Genomic DNA, 22,931 nt, shown 5'->3' with positions numbered 1-22,931 from the left:
AAAGACCACAAGGATCATCTAGTTGCAATCCCCTTGCCATGGGCAGGGACACCCTACCGTAGACCAAGGTGGTCAGAGCCTCACCCAGCCCTAAACACCTCCAGAGATGGGGACTCAACCACCTCCCTGGGCAACCCATTCCAGGCTCTCACCACTCTCATGCTGGATAACTTCCTCCTCACATCCAGTCTGAATCTCCCCACCTTATTAAGGTGGGGAGATTAAATAAATAAGGGAAATAAGGTAGAAAACCTTCCAAGTCTAGCAACAATATCCTGGCATGCAGGTGATGATGGAGTCAGGCCTGTCATTGTGTCATGATGATGGCTTTGTAGACCATGCTTCACAGAGCTTTCACACATCAGGTTTAATGTTCCCCCTTCTTACTCAGCACTACACTTACTTGAAACAAACACTTGTAAACTAGTATATTTTATATCTCAACAATTAACAACCCTAAGCTTTACTACAAAGAAGTAACTCCTGTTCACCACTGGCAGACTATCTTTAGACAGAGAAAAGAAATCATGTTGCATTAATTTCTGTCCATATGGGTAGTTTTAATAACAAACTCAAGAAAGAACACTGGTACTCCATTGTCAGGGTAATACTGAACAGAATTATCAAGCTGAGTTACAAATAAGCACAGAGTAACTCATTTCAAAACCACAAAGAACAAAAAAACCTCATCACTTTAATGCCTTGTATAAATTAAATCTTTGCAATTGAAATACTAATGGAACCTCCAGCTCCTTCAGCAGTGTTTGCCTTTCACCTGGCAGATGAATCTACAGCAATCAAGTCAAACCTCATCAGTAGAAAAGCTGGCAAGACTCTTGCCAGTGCATCATATGTAAAGGCAGATGGGAGTGAGAGGATGAATGACTCCCAGCACATGCTGACTGCCTCACTTTCCTTCATATTCACTCCACGCATGTGACAGAAATATCTGCTGCTGGCCAGCATTCACATAAAGCACTTTCTTTTATTTTCACTTCTTAAACTGTAACCTAAAGATTCCCAAGCATTTCTCCTGAGCTGCTCTCCCCAGGTTACAGCCATCACACACTTCTCCCTTCTAATCAATGAGGCAGAACATCGGGGAAAAGGCCCACACAGGACCCAGAGAGTTTGAATATTGGAAGACATTTCTTCACTGAAGAAGTTCTCAAAGACTGGAACAGGCTTCCTGTGAAGGTAGTTGAGTTCCTATACCTGGAGATGCTTCAAAGAGGCAGAGATGTGGTGCTGAGGGATACGGTTTAGCACCAGCCTCGGAGAAGTTAAGAGAATGGTGGGACTCAATGATCTTGAAGCTGTTTTCCAAGTACAATAGTTCTATAATTCTGTGACCTGTAAGTCCAGAACCACAAGAATCAAACTCCACCTGCTCTTGCAAGCACAGCCTGCTGCAAAAGCAATCTGGCACACTGAGGCAAACTCTGAAGAAATGACTGAAATTTGCTGAATGTGCTGTCCAAGACGTGAGGGGTAACACACTATGCTCAGTGCTGCAGCTTATACAGACAGGCAGGTGGAGAGTTAAATATCAAACAGTCAACTAAAAGCAGAACTTTGAGCCCTAAGACCTAAGAAATATGAGTTTACGTTTATGTTGCTCACTGGAATCACAGTGGATACATTGGGAATAAATTAATGTATGCAGGAATTCGTCCAAAAACCCATTAAGGAGGGCACTCCACTAGTGAAGCAGAAGTAGTCAGGGTGTAATTGAATGCTTCAGTGGGTGATGAAAGAGACAGGTGTCTCCATCTGCAGCTTCCTGATAAAAAGGTAAAGTCATATCATGCAAAAATCACAGAGAAACTCTCTCCAGAAAGTCTGTGGGTGCCAGCCAGGTGGCAATCATGGGAGGTTAAACTTTAATGCTCTCTATCTCGCTGAGTAAAAGAAGTCACAGAGTTTTCTGGAAGTTTTATCCTAGTTTTCAGTTGATATAGTTCCAGCATCAGCCTCTTTCTGGGCTGGTGCTATGAAACTGCACCACATACAGGATGGGGACAGCACCACACTTGCCATGTTTACTTTAAGCACTACCACAGTGTCAGGCAAAGAACAACATGAGCTTGTGAGGTGCTTTCACAGCTAAAGCTCCACAGAAACCAATGGAGCCAGAACCCCTTAACGACCAATGAGGGCACTAATGGGTTGGATCCTCCAATGCCCCAACACACACAAACTCATCAAAGAGATTTAATTTACCTTGACCTTGTAGTACTCCTTGACTTCAGGCTGAATGGAATCAAAATCACCACTGATGTAATCAGGCAAGAAGCTGAAAGGAAAGCAACGAGCAGTGAAATGCAAAATTAATCCATCTTACTACATTTAATATTTATTTTCTCAAGAGAGCCAAGGGGTACAAGCATTAATCTCTCAGGGGACCAAGAGCTAGTTAAAAGCATGTTAAAACAAGAGTTGATATGAGGTGATACAAAATAAGGTAATAGATAAACTGTAAATCTGGTAAATTGAGTGTCCCTTCTTTGCTGAAGGACCTACAAGTCACTTATATTCTTATACATCTCCTTGGGTCAGTAAGGCAAACCTTGCCTCTGCCTGGTTCTAGAAGGACAAGTCCCAAATATGTTTCAAATGTATCAGTCAGTGAAGTATTTGAAAAAGCACATCTGAGTGATGTACATTAGATATCAGAGGGCATAGTTTGTTAGAAAGTGATGATGATGATGATGCTCCTGCTGCTGGGTCACCTGATAAGCCACAAATGCTCCAGGGATTTGTATTTCAGTTGTCACTGATGTCACCGCATTTCTGCTCTTCTCCCTGATTATTAAATATGCTCTCCTCAAAATATGGAAGCCAAAGGATCAAATAATTTTGAAGCCATATTTTGGATGCTCAAATCATGAATGAACTGGATTTCAGCTCCTAACCAGCAGTAACATCACTGTGAAGCACACATAAGGAATGTTGCGATATTTACCTCACCTTGCTTCTCTTTTAATTGCTGAGCACCTGAAAATGTTTACTGCATAAATTCTTACCAAATTCATAATGAAACTGCAACTGTGCTACAGGAAAGAACAGCTTAGGAATATTTTTTTGAGAAAAAAATCCAACAATATTCACCCAGTCTCCCAGAAATAAAACTTGCACAGTTCCTGGAGTTTTAAGGAGCTGCTCAGAAGACAGGTAGAAATGTTGCTACTATTTCAATAGATAAGGCTGAAGCAGGCTTTACAATTAAAGCAGTGATTTTAGTGTTTTCTAGCAAACTCAACACCCAGCTTCTATTCTCCAAGCTTCAAGTACTCTACTGAGAGGTATGAGAATCCATCAAGCAAATTAGTTTACAGCCCAAGTCAAGGGATGAAACACCAGGTGAAGCACTGGGACATAATTTTCTTGTACACAATTTTAGAAGGATGCTGCAGAGTCTCCAAACTCCCCACATCCATAAAACCTAAACAAATCCTGTTCTCTGGCCCTGCTGAAAGATTTCAAAGGAGACATGTGGTCACTGGCTGTCATTATTTGAAAACAGAAAGCTGCTTCAGCAGAAGCTGGTAAGTACAATTGTTGTGAGCTACTTCGCACGGCATTCAACCATGGCACGTCAAACCCACTGCTCTCTGCTCCTACTGCGGCTGTTATCAGAGGAGATGTTCTAAAATTAAACTCTCCAAAAGTGATGCTCCCACAGGCAGGGCAGGGCGAGAGGCAATCCCTTCTGCATCTACATCAAGGACACAGAATGCAACTACAAGAAATGAAAAGGCTTTGGTGCTGCTCTGTTTTCTGTGGCCAAATCGCTGCAGTCCAAAACTGGCAAACGCTGAACAGAAAATCAGATTTGGTCTTTCATTATGAGACTGAACTCAAGGTACAGACAACAACCTGCTTGCAACATTGGAATTTAAAAATCACTGCCTTTTCACCTTTCTATAAACTTTCTAATAACTGATCATGATAAGCCTTAAAAAAGAAAATCCAGGTGATCTCTTGATTTTCCTTACTTTTGCACCTGACACAAAGCAATTAGAAGTAACCTCACTTTAGGTGTTACTGCGGTGGCCCTGAATGCAAGCCCTGGAGGTGTTCCAGCAGGCTGGGCAGGAAGAACAACAGCCAGTTGTCACGGAAAGCCAACTAGGTATGACACACACATCCACCCTGATGAAAAAGCTGGTGTCTTAAGGTTGTTTATCTTACCGAAATGTAGCACATAAATCCAAAAGTGTCTTTGTAATGGTTTTTGCTCTGCAGCAACTCCAGACTGCAGTGCTTTTAAATAATCAGCCACTTCTCCTGAGTGCTTCAAGAGGCATAACTGGGAACAGAGTAAGTCAGAAAAGTATCTTCTCTGGATCAAATGCTTCTGCATAGCATTTGCTCTCATTCGAAGTTAAAGCATTTCCATGACAAAAGCTAGCTGAATTCTGCGGCAAATTCTGCCAGCAAAGGAAACAAGAACGCTGGTTGCACTTTCCCTGTGCTGTGCCAGGGTTCTTGCCTACACTGCCTATATGGGTCTCTTCTGCCAAGAAGCACTAGTGTCCATTTTCAAAACCTTCTCTCGAAATGGTTCACCTCTAGCCACCACAAAGTCAGAAATGACTAACAGAGAGTAAGGAGTCATGGCTGGGAACTTCACAGTTTCTCAAGGACTAATCCTCACATGAATGAACACAGACTCTCCCTGGAAAACCATCAGTTCTCCTCCTCTTCCCCTTGACAAACACCAGAAACAAGGAAAATGCATAAAGATACCCCTGAGGAACTCAAAACATATCCCTCATGAGTAAATCTCAACTTGCCCTGCCTGCTCCACAAACACCATAAAACATTTCAGCTTATCATCAGAGGATGACTCTCTTTGTAGTTCACTCACAAAGCAGGCCAACGTTTAGCCACCAAGCAACAGCTACATTTGGCTTGGTCCTACTGAGTTCTGCAAAATAAAGTGCCCCAAGCAGGTGAGCAGAATTTAGTCTTCTCTTCTCCAATTTACTTGAGTGAAGAAGAGTTATTGTGGGTAGAGTAGTCCTAGACCAACTAACCTCAGAGGTCAACACTAGCTGATATAAAGGGAAAAAGGTGAGATATATAAATATAATATATATATATAAAGGCTCATACTAAGGTAACTTTAGAACATTTTATGCCAACTGGTTTTCACTTCTTTGTTTTGGCCCACTGCTGGATATACTCCAGAGTGCAGAACAGGCTCTGGAAAAATCACATATCATGCTTCATGCTATGTGAGTGGAAGAAATCATGTGAGAAAGTGAGTAACAAGAAAAGCTCCTCCATAAAATGTGAAACAGCAGCCCTTATTGAAAGCAGGAACTAAAATCAGGTATTATATTAGTCTAACCTATTACTTCCCACCTTCTGACCCCTAATTCACAAGTAATTCTTATTCTGTAGCTAAACTGTACTGCATATTAAATGTATGATGCATATCTTTTAAGGGAAGGGGTTATCTTTTTGCCTATGATCATAAAAGATGTCTTTAATTCATCTTCAAAGTGCAATTATCAATTTGAATTTCTAAGCAGTCCAGATGATGTCGTCTACCACATTTCTGATCCATGTTTTACCAGTCTCATTAGCTCTTAATTATCACTATGCATATAAGGTCATGACTAGCTCAGCTGGTTTGATCCTCTGCTGCTCTACATTGGCATTTATCAGGAGTGAGGCAGCTCCATAATCCTAATGGGACCCAAAGTATAAAATTCATGTGAGATCAGCCTAGCATACCAAACCATTTCTAGAGCTGTCAAGCAGCATAACATCAAGAACTGAGCAACAAAACCCTCACAGTCATTGGGTCAGCCAGAGCTCTTCTTTCTCTTGACTTCTCATTCTCTTTTCCTTTTTTGGGAGTTGCTTTTTTTGTTGTTGTTGTTTGCTTGCCTGGTCTTTCTCTCTTTTTTCATCAGGGCACTGTAGAGACATACAGCACCCATCTAAAATGAGTGTGGAGTCAGGAGGGCCAGGACTGCTTCAGATAAGGACCTGAAGCCACTTCCATATCAAACTGCTTTTATGTTTCATGTATAACTTTAAAAAAAAATAAAATCTCCCAAACTGCACAGAGTTTCAAGATGAGACCTTTAAAGGTTTAGCTAGCTTAGCAAGAAAAACAGAACAACTTCTCAGAAGTTTTGAGATGAATCCCAGCTGGAGGCTTTATCCAAATTGGATACAGGCTGAATGTTGACTGGACAGTTTTGTGAACTCCCAGAATGCTGGGCTGAAGACATCACATGAATTCTCACAAGTTTGGCACCATTTCATGGCAAGTTAATCATAAAATGATAGAGTTTGGAAGGGACCTTTGAAGATCATTGAGTCCAATCCCCCATCAAAGCACAATCACCCAGAACAGGTCACACAGGAATGCACCCAGATAGGTCTTGAAAGTTTTCTGAGGGGATTCCACAACCTCTCTGGGCAGCCTGTTCCAGTGCTTTGCCACCCTCTCATACTAATGCAGTTTCTCCTCATATTGAGGTGCAACTTCCCGTGTTCCAGTTTGTATCCACTGCCCCTTGTCCTACCACAGGACACCACTGAGAAGGAGCTGGCACCTTCTTCTCAACACCCATCCTTCAGATATCTACAAGCATTCATAAGATCTCCTCTCAGTCTTCTCTTCTCCAAGGTAAGCAGCCCCAGGTGTCTCAGCCTTTCCTCACCGAACAGATGTTCCAGTCCCTTCATCATCCTCATACTTTCCATTGGACACTCTCTGTCCTTCTTGAATTGGGAAGCCTAGAACAGGACTCAATGCTCTGGATATGGTCACACAAGGGCAAAGCAGAGGAGGAGGAGAACCTCCCTTGACCTGCTGACCAAATGCTCCTTAATGCAGCCCAGGACAGCATCGGCTCTCCCACAAGGGCACATTGCTGTCTCATGGATAACTTACTGTCCACCAGGACTCCAAGGTCCTTCTCCATGGAGCTGCTTTCCAGCAGGTTAACTCCTAATCTGTACTGGTGTATACTGTTGTTAATGAAATTTCAGTCACTAGTACCACCACCCAGTAATTAACTCTTGTGACAGACACAAGTTACAAATGAAATAAAACCTATTTAAACTCTGAGGTTCTCATGCCGAGTAAGCAAAACGCTGCCTTTTGCCCTCAAGAAACCCATCTAATGGACATAGCTTAATTCAAAAGGCATTTTACTTTTAAGCATTTAACACTAATGAAGAGCATTTTAAATTTAAAAGCCTAGAATAGCTGGTTCTTTATTCACTCACTTTACGAATTCAGGGTGGAGTGGTAAATATGCCTCTTTATACAGTCATGAGAAAGAAAAAAAACACCCAACTCAACACATCACACTTTAGCAGTTTGCAATAAAAAACTGTGCTGCCTCCTTAAATAAATTGCCTGGCATAACTGCTCAGTCCTATCATTAATTCAAAGTTACAGTTTCCTAGTACTATTGACTTTTCTTCTGATGTAGCTCCTTTAGCACATAATTGTCTGCAATTAACCTTTATTAAACAAATGTTAACATCAGAGACATGAACATTTAAAGGCAGTATCTGTGGTACCCTTGGCTTCCTTCAGTTCCTGCACAGAAAACAAGCCCAAGCAGACAAGCTGTACATGTATTAGTTTTGTGTGAGCATTCAGAATGGGTTCATTATAGGTTTTTTCACTACTGAAAATAAATGTCAAAACTGATATCTTTCACCCTGGATTCTCAGATAGACACAAGTTACTGCCCAGCAAAAAAAAAGTAGAGAGAAGATAAAATATTGCAGACATACAGGTAGTATCAATGCCTTAAAATAAATGTATGATAAGAAACTCTGTTAGGTTTTGGGCCCCTCACTACAAGAAAGACATTGAAATACTAGAGTGGGTCCAGAAGGGCAGCAAAGTTGGTGAGAAGGGTCTGGAGATCAGGTCTTGTGAGGAGTGACTGAGGGAATCGAGCTTGTTTAGTTTGGAGAAAAGGAGGCTGAAGGGAGACCTTCTGACTCTCTACAACTCCCTGAGATGAGACTGCAGTGAGATGGGGGTTGGTCACTTCTCCCTAGTAACAAGTGACAGGCTAAGAGGAAATGGCCTGAGATTGCACCAGGGGAGGTTTAGGTTGGGTATCAGAAGCAATTTCATGACTGAAAGTATTCTCAAAGACTGGAACAGGCTGCCCAGGAAGGTGGTTGAATCCCCATCCCTGGAGGTGTAGCATCAGGGAAAGGTTTAGATTGGATATTAGGAAAATAGCTGGGAATACAGAAGATAAAGCACTCCAGCATTACTTCTGGATAAGTATTAGAATCACAGTCTAAAAAAACCCTCACAAATTAGAATTAATGTCCCCAAATGTACATTTGCTAACTGTTAAAACATACTTCCAGCTCATCTCTTTCCCTATAGACTTTCAAAACCTGTCCGGAAGCATTCCTGTGCAACTTGTTCTGGATGACTTCCCTCTGCACAGGGAAGGGCTGGACTGCATGACTTCCAGAAGTCCCTTCCACCCCCTACCACTCTGTGGGCTATTGGTCTTGACTATAAGGGTGAGCGAGGGCTGTTTCATCAGAATGGTGTGAAGTGTTTGGAAAGCTGACCAAAGAATATTGTTAACTGCTGTGAAGATCGAAATGTCTTTTTAATTCCCAGAGACAGGTAGGTGACGAGTAGATGCCATTTAGATTTTGACTCAAAGCAGCAAACTCAGATGCCTCAGAAGCCAGTTGCTGGGAAAAGGAGAAATGTCAGACTGTGAGATAGCTCCAGAGTTAACATCTATTCAATCTATAAATACCTTCTCAGTGTTACTCACAAGGTTACCACAAGTGTCACACTTGAAGCTCAGAAGGCAAACATAAAATAGCAACACAATTAATGAACTTCAAAGTGACTATTAAGAGAAGAGAAGAGAAGAGAAGAGAAGAGAAGAGAAGAGAAGAGAAGAGAAGAGAAGAGAAGAGAAGAGAAGAGAAGAGAAGAGAAGAGAAGAGAAGAGAAGAGAAGAGAAGAGAAGAAGATAAGATAAAAGAAAGAGCATTTTGGTTTGGTTCATCTAGAACAGAGCACACCAAGGGTTCCAACAGCTGCTATCACAGAATCATAGAATGGTAGGGTTTGGAAGGGCCCTCTAGAAATCAAGAACCCCCTGCCAAAGGAAGATCACACAGAAAGATATTTAGATGGGTTTTGAAAGCCTCCAGAGAAGGAGATTCCACAACCTCTCTGAGCATCCTGGTCCAGAGCTCCAGCACCCTTACAGTAAGGAAGTTTCTCCCCATGTTGAAATGGAACTTTCTGTGTTCCATTTTCTACCACAAGAAACCTCCTGTGTTCCTTGTCCTATTACTGGGCACCACCAAGAAGTGACTGCCATCTTCATCTTGACACTCACCCCTCAGATATTTATAGATATTGGTAAGACCTCTTCTCAGCCTTCTCTTCTCAAGACTAAACAGCTCCCTGCCAGACTTTCTTCATAGGAGATGTTCAAGTCTCTTTAATTATCATGGTAGTTCTCCATGGGACTCTCTCCAGCAGATCTCTGCCTTTCTTAAACTGGGGAGCCCAAAACCAGACATAGCATCACAGATGCAGGTTCACCAGGGCAGAGTATAGAGGGAGAAGAAACGACCTAGATCTGCTGGACATAGTTTACTTGATGCAGTCCAAGACACAAATGATTCCCTAGGCCACAAAGGCACATTGTTGTCCCATGGATAACTTACTGCCCACTAGGACTGCAAGATCTTTCTCCAAGGAGCTGCTGTCCAGCAGGATGACCAGCTAAAGCACAGTCCTTACTTCCTCCACTCTCTATTTCCCAGTCAACAATAGTTTTCTGTCTCCGTGACTCACATCACTGCTACTTCAGTCCACAAAGCCTCCCTTAGCTCTACATAGTTCTTGTTTTAGGATGACAGTGATGATGATGTTGTGGCAGTCACTGTATGGATTCAGAAAGAAACCATCAGAAAAAGTCCCAACTGCCCACACCTTCTTCAAAGACCTAAGTAAACCTTACTGCTCATTATTAATGATGCATATGTCACCCCTGCAGGTGTTTGAAAGAGGCAGAAATGTGCCACTGAAGGGCATGGTTTAGCACCAGGCTTGGTAGAGTTAGAGAATGGTTGGACTCAAAGATCTTAGTGGCCTTTTTCAACCAAAAACATTCTATGATTCCATGCAAATTCTTACACAGAACATAATTCTGAAACAACACTTTGTACATTGCAATAAATCCAGAAGAGATTAACAAACAAAGAAAAAAAGGAAAAATAAAAGGAAAAAAAAAGAAACAAAAAAAGAAACAAACAAAAAAAGGAAACAAAAAAAAAAGAAATAAACAAAAAATACAAAAAAAGAAACAAAAGAAAAGAGGAAATAAGAAGAATACTTCAGACCCAAATTTAATCAAGGAAGTGAGTATATGCACAAATCATGTCACACAGATTCTTGTGACCCTGCCAGGATTCTTTGCACAGACTGTCATCAAACCCATGGATTTCTACAATCTCTTTTATACAAAGTCCCTGGAGGTGTTCAAGAGAAGGCTGGATGGGGCACTTAGTGCCATGGCCTAGTTGATTGGCTAGGTTGGACTGGATGAGATTGGAAGTCTCTTTCACCCTGACAGATTCTATGATTACAGTCAGGTAACTCTGTAGTTAAAAGTACATGGTAATATCTAATCTTGATGGTCTTAGATAAAGAGTTGGATTCAATGATCTTAGAGGTCTTTTCCAGCTGAAGCAATCCTATGATTCTGTATTTGGCAGTCTTAGAGAAAGCCTCTTTTCTCCTTACTTTTTAAAGAGCTTAGTGTTAAAGAGCATAAAAGTGTTATTTTATTTGCAAACGCCATGATTTAGAGGAAAAGATAAAAGCCTGTGAAGATATGAGGGCAATAATGCATTCATTTATGCTTGCCTTGTATGCAGTGTCACCTTGCAAATAATAATAATAAAAAAGAGAACCCAAAAAACTGCAATAAACTGGAGAAAATATTACCCTCAGCTCAAAATGCTATGCAAAGCACACTTTAGGGGGATATCGTCTGCAGGGGACAGCTCCCATTATCATTAACAAAAATCAAGCAGCTAACACCCTGCTTTGAAACCTTCTCCCTCAGTCACAAAGAAAAGGCAGTTAATGGCATCTATGAGTGTTGTATTTCTCTTTTTAATTGTCAATATTTGAAACTGCTCTCCAGTTACAATCAATGCAGGAAAAGCCAAAGTGATGTTCCAAGATTTAAGAACTTCTCACTTGTTTTCCACAGTGCTGAACACTCTCCTGTGTTCAGGTAAAGTGCAAGCACTTCAGGAAAACCTCAGCATACTCAGGAGAAGCCTCTCCCTGAAACTGCTGTCTAGTACCTTTTTGACTACAGAATCACAAAATTGTTTTGGTTAGAGAAACCATGGTCCAAGATCATGAAGTACAACAATCAACCTAGCACCACCATGGCCATTAAACCATTTCTCAAAATGTCTTGTCCCCATGTTTCCTGAGCAGCTCTAGGGACAGTGACTACTACCTGGATAACCTGTTTCACTCTTTCAGGAAAAAAATATTTCCTGCTATCCAACCTGAACCTCCTTTGACACAGTTTCAAGACATTTCCTCTTATCCTTTGGTCCTGATGGCCACACAATAGAGTCCAGGATGCTGTTTGCCTTCTTGGCCACCTGAGCACACTGCTGGCTCATGCTCAGCTGGCTGTCAACCAGCACCCCCAAGTTCTTTTCTGCCAGGCAGCTTTCCAGCCACTCTGCCCCAGCCTACAGTGTTCTTGGGGTTGCTGTGACCCAAGTGCAGTACCAGCACTTGGCTTTGTTAAACCTCATAGAATTGGTTTCAGCCCATCAATGCTTGTAGCTGAAATCCTTTAGAGCCATTTCTACACAATGACTCATAAGTGCAATGAGAAGAGATTTATCCCCTTGCTGAGCAATCTGTTCCAAGCAGGCAAGGAACAATCTGCAGGTTTTCAGAGGGTGTAATTACATTTCTCCTGTCTGGCTCTACTTCCACACCCCACACTCCCCACCCCACAGCCTCTCTGATTTCCACATACACATGGCTTTATAGATTGTCTACTTCATGGCTGGAAGAGAGACATCTGAATAGCTATGCAGACAAAAGCAGCTATAAAAGGTGAACTGCCATGCAAAAATTCATTAAAAGCCAGCAAACCTCAGCATTGTGGGGGTTGGAAGTGACCTCTGAAATCATCTAGCCCAACCCCCCTTCCCAAGTAGGGTCAACTAGGGCAGGCAACATAGAAAAGCATCCAAACAAGTACGGAAAGTCTCCAGAGGAGACTCTATAACCTCTCTGGACAGCTTGTTTTAATGCTCTGGCACTTTCAACAGAACACCCACTCACAAGACATGGAGTTTTAAGGTGGAAACAGAACAGTGGTTGAAGAGGGCCTTCAAGAAGGCTGGGAATGGACATTTCACAAAGACTTTCAGTGACAAGACAAGACGGAATGGATTGAAACTTGAAGAGGGTAGATTTAGACTGGATATTAGAAAGAAATTCTTTACAGTGAAGGTGATGAGACACTGGAACAGGTTGCCCAGGGAGGTAATGGATTACATCCCCTCCCTGGAAGTGCTCAAGGCCAGGCTGGATGGAGACTTGAGCAATTTCATCCAGTAGAAGGTCTCCCTGCCTATAGCTGAGGGGTCTGAAAGAGATGATCTTTAAGGTCCCTTCCAACCCAAACTCTTTCATGACTCTAGAACACAGCTACTGAAAGGCAAACATGACTCCCATAAAGGGAACAAAAATGTCTTCCATCCTGTGGAGTAGTCACTGAGCAAACTTCTGAAGATGTGCTTGAGTACCCTAAATACATTAACAAAACTCCTTCAGGTTTTGAGCCCTTACTCTGATAAAGGCACTTTGCAGAGAAACAACACACAGAGGGTCCTGACAACACTTGGGCTACACAACGGAGCAGAACTCATCACTTCATGCTTTTAGCCCATGCAGCAAAGAATGAAAAAGAGACATGAAGTGGCAGACAGCTCTTTGAAGTCTGTTGTCGCTGTTTGGCTGAAATTTGGTGTCACTGCGTGGTAGAAGCTTTATTAAACCTTTTGCTGCTGACCTCTGCTGCAGCCTCTCTGGAGCTGACAGAGAACCAGGATATTCCACCAGAGCATTAGCATTTCAAAAGGTACCTGCACCTCTTGCCCAGCCCAGCGCAGCAGTATTAATTAGAGAGATAGCAGAAAATAAATGCGCATATGAAATGAGAGATGGGCTCTGTTTGATGCTGAGTAACCTTTACCAAACAGCATCTTCCCTTCCATCAGATTAACTCCAGGGAGTATTCTCCTGTTTCTACACAATTTAGCTGCAGAATGTACCACCCTATTTCATTTCCTGAAACTTGTAAATCAGACAACAACATATTGCAAAGGTGAGTAGACATTCTTTCAATCACAAAGGTGAAAGGGATGCCCTCAGGAGCTCTGAAGGAACTAGTGGAAAAGACCCTGGTGTCACTGAAGCACCAAGACCACAGCTAGGTAAAGGCTTCTGCAGCTGGCAAAGAGATCTTACTCTAGTCCTTGACCTACCCTCCTCACAGTTTCACCACCTCTACAGAGTCAAAGCACCAGTACGGATATTTCAGTTAGCACAGTCAGAAGGCTTCACACTTACAGCTACACACAAGCAGTTCTCTCTTTCTCCACTAAAATCTCAAACAAGCACCATTATTGTGAGCATAGCTCCAACTAAAATGGCCTCTGATAAATGGCTGACTAAAGAGAAAAAAACACTATTTTATGGTTACCTTACATATGGATGAAATTGAGAATCAGAATAAAGCCACAAAACTCCAGAATAAATACCTCTGTCTTCTGATCACAGCTTGATGGACCCATTTGGATAGTTTTTTCTATCAGGGTTTTAGTTTTTCTAAGTCTATGACTGACACAATGTTCACCTCATGAAAAATCAAGTCTTTCTTGCTGTATTCTTCTGTGAAACATTTAATCTGGCAAAATAAACAGGCAAATTCCCACCTTAATAGATGCAAAAAGATGTCTGGTTGACAATGACTTATCAGACCTTATTTTTATTTGTTTCTGCTGTTCATTAGTCAATAAAGCTACACATAATGAAACCCTGTGACTCTGTGGCAGTGCCACCCTGGCTACTCCATGGGCAGTGTGAACTCTTAACTGCAAGCAAATGTGTTAACTTTGCTGTTAACAGCTTCCTCTGGCTTTGTTGCAGTAAGATACCTAATCCTGGCAGCTAATGCAGCTTTCAATGCCCCCAGAAGAAAAGGGCTGTTTAGAACTCAACCATCATCATCACCACCACAGAGAAGCTCTCTCTACTAGCTTGGACAACCTACCCCAGAATGGGAGAGATCAACTGCATAGACAGAGTATGTACTGAAAGGGTGGGGAATAGAGGAGGTAAAAACCTGAATTCTGTGCTGGTCCAAGTATCCTGCCAAATCCCAAAGCCATTCTGTTTCTCAGAGTCCCCTCTGCCCCTCAAAATGTCAGCTGTCACACAGATACTCAGAAGGTACAATCTTTTCCCATCTTCAGCTGCTGCCTGATGCTGCAGTAACTCAGCAGCAGCTAACTGAGCCAAGAGAACTCACAGAAGCTGAGGATCTAAATTAGATTAATAATTTAATCATTTAGCCCACAGCTGTTATACAATAAAATCATGAAGCAGGTTACCTCTTCTCAGACATGACTTCATACCTGGGTACTGGCTGCTGAGGCTGCACCACTCATCTGACCTACTCATATTTCACCTGCAGCTTAGTAAATTGCTCTTACCAAGGAAACACTGATTCTAAGCACAATATGCAATGGGTGCCATAGCAGGTACAGGGGTCTGCACTGGCTTTTATCTCTGGTACAGAATTAGCAGGTCTTACTCTTGAGAAAGAACACATCAAGGCAGCAAACTTCTGCAAAAGGTCATGGTCAGCAAATAAGCTCCCTTCAGATCATAGTAGAAGGCATCCACCACTGTGAAGTCTGAGAAATCACTCCCAAGCACCAGAAATCTGCACCCATATGCTAAAATCCTTGACCGGGTTCCAGTTCTTCACAACCACACATGTATGGTGTCATCCAGCACATGTAGCCAGCAGCTCTAGGGAGAGGTAAGCTCAGTACCACAGAATCCTAACAACTGCTTTGGTTGGAAAAAACCTTTAAGGTCACCAAATATCACCATCGAACCAACACCACCACAGCCATTAAACCACGTCCTAAAATGCCATGTCTACCACCTCTGGGGATGCTGACTCCATCACCTCTTTTGGAAACCTGTTCTAATCTTTGAGCACCCTTACACTGATGAAATTTCTTTTAATATCCAATCTAAACCTCCCCTCAGGGAAATTGAGGCCATTTCCTCTTGTGCTACTACTTGTCACTTGGGGGTAAACTTCTTCCAGGGAGTCTTAGAGAGTCATGAGGTCTCCCCTCAGCCTCCTCTTCTCCAGACTCAGAAGACTTGTTCTGCACACCCTTCACATCATCTCCCATATGAAACCAGCACAGCTACATGCAACACAGTTGGTGAGTCAAAACCCACAAGGAGTTCTACACACAACTGAAAGTCAGAAGCAAATTCATGCTTATACTCAGATCCTGCAGATCAGAAAGGATGTGAAATGAATTTGTTACATCTTACTACATTTAACACTGAGCAAGTTTCCAAGTATTCTTTGCTAAAAAAACACCCCAAACAAACCCAAAACACAAGGAAAAAACTAACCAATCATCAACAACAAACCAAACACACACACACACACACCCCAAAACACCACAGAACTCAAGAAAGGGCAAATACGACCAAGAGAAATCACAGTGGCACTGTGAAAGGTCTCCAAGGCTATACTGAGAACATGGTTGACTGAAGTGTATATAAATCTGAGCTCACTTTAAAATAGCTCAGAGACTGGTAGTAGAGCAGTTACAATAGCAGTAGTTGCTGTGCTGCTGTGCTTGTCTCCCTTAGATATAACAATTTCAACTATGCTCAAGAAATAAGCGGTGGTGTGTTGTGTCCACCTCTCCCAATCCATTAGTTAGACCAAGGTGCTACAGTGGGTTTTCAATAAACCAAGCAGTTAGGTGCTACTACAGCTATTAAGTCTTCAATACCAGTGGCTGGAACCCATTCACCAAACTTCCACTGAGTGCAGTTTGAGTTGTCTAGTGCCATTAATACATCATCAAAAGCAAACAAGTCTTGCTGTGAGAGGAAGGAGGTCTGGAGAGAACCCAAGGCAGCTCTCCAATTTGCACCTGCAGCATTTAGTTTGGTGTCACTTCCCAATGTAGCATTTAGAACACAAACAACAGCATTTTGATAACTTCTGGTCAGTCACAAATCCAGGCAGATCAATGTATCAATTCAGTGCTTATTCATAGAATCAGAGAATGTTAGGGGCTGGAAGGGACCTCGAGAGACCATCCAGTCCAACCCCCTGCCAGAGCAGGATCACCTATAGCAGATCACATCCAGGTGGGTCTTGAATACCTTCAAAGAGGGAAACTCCACAACCCTCCTGGGCAGCCTGTTGCAGTGTTTTGTCCTCTTCACAGTGAAGATTTTTTTTCCTCACATTTATATGGAGCTTCCTATACCTCAATTTATTCTCCTGCCTCAATTTTCTGTGACTTCCATTTATTCATTAAAAAAAACCCTGCCTATATGATTGAGGCTTTAAGAACGTTACAGACGTACACATGACAAAAGTTTTCTGTGTCCAGGCTCTCCTCTGCCCAGTCCTCCTGTGCGGTGCTTTAAAACTAACACCCTAGTCTAGTTCTAAATTATAAACAAGAAATAGACACTTTTTGGGCATATTTGAGTAAAAGGTAAATAAAACAGGGGATTGGATACAAAAGAACAACAACAGACAGGCCTATATCATTCCTTCGGACTGTGGATCAGGATATAATTTGCTGCACTGTTCTTTCTTCCTTTTCTCTTCTTCGCTCTGGCTGCTGCTGTGGCTTTTGCATGGCTTTGCTGACCTTGGGTAAGTAGATAGCAGTGGACCTTTTCTGTCTTCCTCTCTGGGGGAAGAGCTATTCTTTTTCCCCTTCTCCAGAGGGGTGTACTGTTTCTGAATTGTGATATATTTTGTAGATAGACACCGTATTTTATGCTTCTAGATTGTAGCTTTGCTGTAAATATAGCTTCATTTTGCTTCCAAACCTTCTGAGCTAGTCTGGTGATTTATTTGGGGGATAATTTCAAGCCACAGCATCCTCCCTTCCCTGTTTTCATCTGCTCTCCAGCAGAGAACAGCCCACTCTGGACAAAGAGTTCCAAAGAGCCCCTAGCTTGGTCTCTGTACAGCTAATCAAGTACAGAAGCTGAAAAAAAGGCCTTTTAATGTAAACTCTGAGGCTGTTACTGCCCTACTCATTATAAATATATATATATTTGCAACAGCCTCACAATTTATTATGATTAAAAAAATATTTATAAACCCCTTAACTGCTACCCTACTAAGCTCTATTAGTCATTACCACTTTAATTTCATCTTTCACCAAATTTCAACATGCTGATTAACCTTGCTTACAGAATCAGAAATAGATCTTAAGGACACAGATCTACCTATAAATAACACAAATGCAACAACGAATTCATACCCAAAGCCATTCTCTTTACATACAAAGATAGCAGCTGTTCCTCAGTGGAAGACATTCAGAGGTTTGATATTCTTGCTGCTATCAGCAGGCATTAGCACAGGAGAAAGGAGAGCTCGGAGCAGATCGCAGAAACATTCAGGTTGGAAAAGCCCCTCCCTGCTCTGTAAGGTACACCCTAAACCATATCCCCAAGCACCACATTCAAATGACTTCTAAACACATCCAGGGTTGGTGATTCCACCACCTCTCTGGGCAGCCTATTCCAATGCCTGAACACTCTTGCTGGGAATATTTTCTTCCTAATGTCTAGTCTAAACCTACCCAATTGCAGCTTGAGGCCATTCTCTCTTGTTCTATCACTATTTAACCGTGAGAAGAGATCAGCACCAACCTCTCCACAATGTCCTTTCGAGTAGCTGTAGACAGCACTGAGGTCTCCTCTCAGCCTCCTCTTCTTCAAATTAAACAGCCTCAGCTTCCTCAGTCACTTCTGATAAGATTTTTTCTCCAGTGTGCAGTATTGGAAAAGACTGGACACAGATGAGTTAAGAATTGTGCACTCAGAATTACTCTGTATTGATGCCCTAGAAACAGCCCAAAGACCACCACGGGTGACATGATGTAAGTGTCACTAGACATGTACTGTAACAGAAGAGTGAGGATGTGAATGACAATGTGGCCTTTCCCTTCACTACTAGGTATGTTTTTCAACACACTTTAATACTAGAGGTCATCAATTCAAAGGTTGATAAAGATTTGAAATACATATAAAGACGGTAGGAATAGACTCATCTGCCTGATAATGAGGTAAGAGTTCCATGTTTTACTGGAGTGACAGAACAGATCTAATTGAAGGTGTTACTCAGTTGTCCTCAGGGAGAAAGTTCTCCTGAAGATTAACAGAATTGCAGCATGATGAGGGTTAGAGGAGACCTTTGGAGACCTTCTAGCCCAACCTCCTACTAAAGCAGGGTCACTCATAGCAGGTTGCACAGGACAGCATTCAGGTGGGTTCTGAATGACTTCAGAGATGGAGACTATCACTGCTCTGGGCAGCCTGTTCCAGTGCTCCATCACTCTCAATATAAGAAAGTGCTTCCTCATGTTAGGATGGAATTTCCTGTGTTCAAGGTTGTGTCTTATCTCTCGTCCTGTAACTGGGCACCACTGAAAAAAGACTGGCCCCATCCTCCTGAAACGTAAGAATCTCCCTCAGTCTTCTCTAGGCTAAAATGCCTCAAGTTCCCTCAGCCTTCCTTCACAAGAGATTTCTGTGCTATCTTCAGAGATTAAAATCCCTCACTTTGCAGAGAGCAGAGTGAATTGAGCCAGTGTATGAATGTCTGAGGCAGCAGATGGTTGGGAAAGAAAACAATAAAGAAAAATGTACATTTGGATTGACAACTTGTCCATGGCCCTGTGCTGAGACCCTGCCTAATACACTTGAACATGCTGAAATATTAAACCCCAGAAGCACAAGAGCTAAAAGGGAAATTTTGATGAGCTCCTAAGCAAGGTCATGAACGTGGTTGTACTTCTGCTGGCAGTGCTGACAAAAGTCAAAACTTGCCATGGATTTTCCTTTGTGAAGGTGGCAAAGAAAGCACACTGCACTCTGATTAAAAATTAGATCCTGCAGAAGGGGGAAGGCACCACTCTTCTGATGAAAGTCCTCTTCAGTGTATAAGGAGTGCTATTTGGGTTCTCAAAACCACTCCCAAAGTGCATTATGATCACATATATGCATGACAGAGCTGACCACTTAATTCCCCTTCTGTCACAGGCAAGTTGGAGAATAAAAATTACACTGACACCCAAGGGTATTTCATAATAGAATATGAAATAAAATCATAAATTTGCAGATTATTTTGGCTTTGACTAGTGGTACTGCATTGTACACCAAATATTCTGGGCCCCTCATTCATTACTAGTTAATTACAACTGAATATCTTGCCTTTTTTCCCCCCCCAGACTTCATTAACCTCCAAAAGGAGCCTGTGACCTTGGGACCCTCCTGCGCACTTGCAATGTGCTTTCAGAATATTGCTTTGGCAGGAAACCCTTCCCTTAATGCTGAGATTTAATGGAATGCAAAGGCTCTGATAGGGAACACACGAAATATGAGCACTCTCCATGCAGTCACTGGACGGACAAGAGCTACAGCCTATCAATTATAATCACAAATTGATACTAGATTAACGTTCAAAGAGGCCACAAGAGCTTCCACAGAGGACAGGCTCATACAGTAAACATGATCATGGACACTCTTCCTTATTCCTTTCTCCACAGAGCACAGAAGAGGGAGCAAAGAAATGAGGAGGGATTTGTCTAAGCAATTTTTACCACTTTAAGGCAGCAGAAGCTTCAGTGTCCCACCATGCCCAGCAACAGTGCAGGACAGTTCCAGCTCCCATCTGTCAGAAATTGTTGTTCAATCTGAAACATTTTGACTCAAAGAAATAATCAGGGAGCAGTAAACTTTTCCCAGGATGAGAGGCAGAATCATAGCCCGTGCAGTGGCTTTCACTGCTTTGCTGCAAAGCTTCAGACGATGGATCAGTCTTGGCCCCTTGGTGCCAATCACAGCACATGCTTGCAGAGTAGATATGGGCTCAGTAATTGACTTCCTAGTAATGTTAACTCTCCAGAAAAGAACTCCCTCTGAGAGATAACACTCCCTTCAATTCACAAATGCACCTCACAACATTCACCCCTCTACGAAACCACCCCAAAATCAACTCATGCACAGTTTACTTTCTACCTAAAATTAAAAGCACCAGGAAGAAGATACATTTACACCCACATCTGTCACTTCCTTAATGACAAGCATTTCTTGTCAAACCTCACAGATGATGTCTTAAGCAAAGAAAATGGCACTGAATTGTTTACTGACTTAGTTCAGCCTGTCCTTCTCCCACTGCTTAACACACCTCAATGCACACAACTCCAATCTGATATGCACTGGCATTTAACATGCCTGCTGCAGCTTATATAGTGAGAAAGCATCAATCCTCACACCACAGGTACTGCTGGAACTTACCACATTTTGGTCTGTGCTTCCCTGCCTTCCTTCTCTCCTTGGGAAACCTTAATGTTTGCTCCACTGGAATAGTGAGCTTGGCTTATTCCAGAGGTTTTTCTCCTTTCCAGCTTTAGCATCAAAACCATTTTCGGTCTTTTGCCATCCTTTGCACACAGAATCACAGAGATTGCATCACTGTGGACACTTGATTGCACACTTTGAAGTGGCCCTTCCAAGGGGACACCTGATTGCATCTTATCCAACACCCCTGCAGTCAGCAGGGACATCTCTAACTACATTAGGTGTGAGGGATCCTAGGTCCCTCTTAAACAAAAGCACAGGGGCAGAGGCCCATCCGAGGGGGATGGACTTGCTCACCCCAGGATATTTAACACTGGTATTCTGTTCCATCTTCTGGAATTACAGCTGCCAAGACAGTGCCTGACTGGTCTCTTCCCTGCCTTTCTTGCCTTGGCTTCTCCAGCAGCACACACTCCTCTCTCACGGTTCGGGGGGCGCTGGCTGGCAGGGAGCTGAGCCCCTGCGGCCTTGCAGGCCCAGCTGCGGGGAGCGGTTTCGGCCTACCCCCAGGCCGACTGAGGGCGGGAGGGGTGGAGGACTCCAGAAGGCCGCTTTGGGCCCAGTGGGTTTTGCACTTCTTCTACCTGATTGCTTTGTGTCTATGTACTCCTGTGAACAGAATTTCTCTCTGTACTCCCAGCCAGTGAGCAGCGTCCTCATCCTCACTCCTGGAGAGGGACAGAAGCCCTTTCTGCCCAGCGGCACCGGGTAAGCCTGTGGCCCAAACTGAGCCAGCAGGTGACTCGGGGACCCACTGAGCTTCACTCAGAACATCTCCAGGGAGGGGTCTCACCGCCTTCCTGGGCACTCTGTTCCAGTGCTCCACCATCCTCACAATAAAGCACTTCTTCCTAATGCCCAGCCTAAATCTACCTTACCCCAGTTTCAAACCAGTGTGCCTCGCCCTGTCACCACAAGCCCTTCTAAGCAGTCCCTCTCCAGCCTTCCTGTAGATCCCCTCGTGGTACTGGAAGGCCACAACAAAGCCTCCTGGGACTCTTCTCCAGCCTGAGCAGCCCCAACTCTTTCAGCCTGTCCCCACAAGAGAGGTGCTCCAGTCCTCTGGTCATCTTCACGACCCTCCTGTGGACTCACTCCAACAGGTCCCTGCCTTTCTTTGGTGGAGATCCCAGATCTGAACGCATTGCTCCAGGTAAGGCCTCAGCAGAGCTGAGTGGCAGCATCAACCTCCCTCAACCTGCTGCCCATTCTTCTTTTCACAGCATTCACAGTATCATCAGGGTTGGAAAAGACCTCACAGACCATCAAGTCCAACCCTTTACCACAGAGCTCAAGGCTACACCATGGCACCAAGTGCCACATCCAATCCTGCCTTGAACAGCTATCCTGCCTTGATGCAGCCCAGGCTGCCACTGGCCTTCTGCTCTGCAGGTGCAGGCTGCTGCCTCACGCCCAGCTTCTCATCCACCAGTGCTCCCAAGTCCTTTGGCTTGGATCCTTCTTCCTCTCTCCTTTCCAATTCCTACTTGGTTAAGATTAGAGCTGCCCAAGTCTCAGCTACTTCACTGTAGCTCACGCTCTGTGGTGACTAGCCCTAAAGGGCATAAAATGGGCTTAAGCATGTCCTGTCTCCTTTTAACTGCCCGTCTGCATTGCAGCCGGAGGCGGGAAAACAGGACAAAAGAAACGCAGGCAACTTAGCTGCTTTGCCTGCCAGGGCTTCCATGGGGACCGCGCCCCCATGCAAGCCAACAGCCGGTGGGGTCTCCCATTTCTGTGTCCTCTTGGGTGATTCGGTGGTCAATGAGCCCATTAGCCTCGGCCATTACCCTCTAAATAGGGGTGAAGAGGGAAAAGGTGCCGGCGTGTTCACTCATTCCTCGCTGATCTGCCTCTCGCCCGCCCGTCGCCTCAAGCCCCCTCAGCCAGCAGCGCATTTTCCCTTCGCGGCCCACATGGAGTTTGCCACAGGACTTCTGTTGGATACTTCCTGCCTATGTTCTTGGGCCACGGGCTTTGGGACTAGTGAGTATTCTGCATCCTTTGTTCATGCTGCTGAAGGATTTTAATCAGCCTCACAAGTGGTGAATGAAGCCACTGGACTCTCTATCAAAGACATTGTCTGAAATCAGTCAAAATTATCACAGTATCACAGTATCCCAGTATCATCAGGGTTGGAAGAGACCTCACAGATCATCAAATC

At 43.4% G+C, this 22,931-nt stretch overlaps 1 protein-coding gene across 1 annotated transcript in view; it reads right to left on the bottom strand.

The window, feature by feature from the left end:
• Window positions 1–22,931, bottom strand: part of TPK1 (thiamin pyrophosphokinase 1) — a 353,276-nt gene that overhangs the window by 175,386 nt on the left and 154,959 nt on the right. The window contains exon 4 of the mRNA XM_064169937.1: window positions 2,224–2,296. Within this exon, the coding sequence (XP_064026007.1) occupies window positions 2,224–2,296 (73 nt within the window). The remainder of the gene's footprint in view (window positions 1–2,223; window positions 2,297–22,931) is intronic.

The sequence above is a fragment of the Pogoniulus pusillus genome, chromosome 32, assembly GCF_015220805.1.
Source record: "Pogoniulus pusillus isolate bPogPus1 chromosome 32, bPogPus1.pri, whole genome shotgun sequence".
Classification (NCBI taxonomy): Eukaryota; Metazoa; Chordata; class Aves; order Piciformes; family Lybiidae; genus Pogoniulus; species Pogoniulus pusillus.
This window is presented reverse-complemented; position numbering and strand designations above follow the sequence as displayed.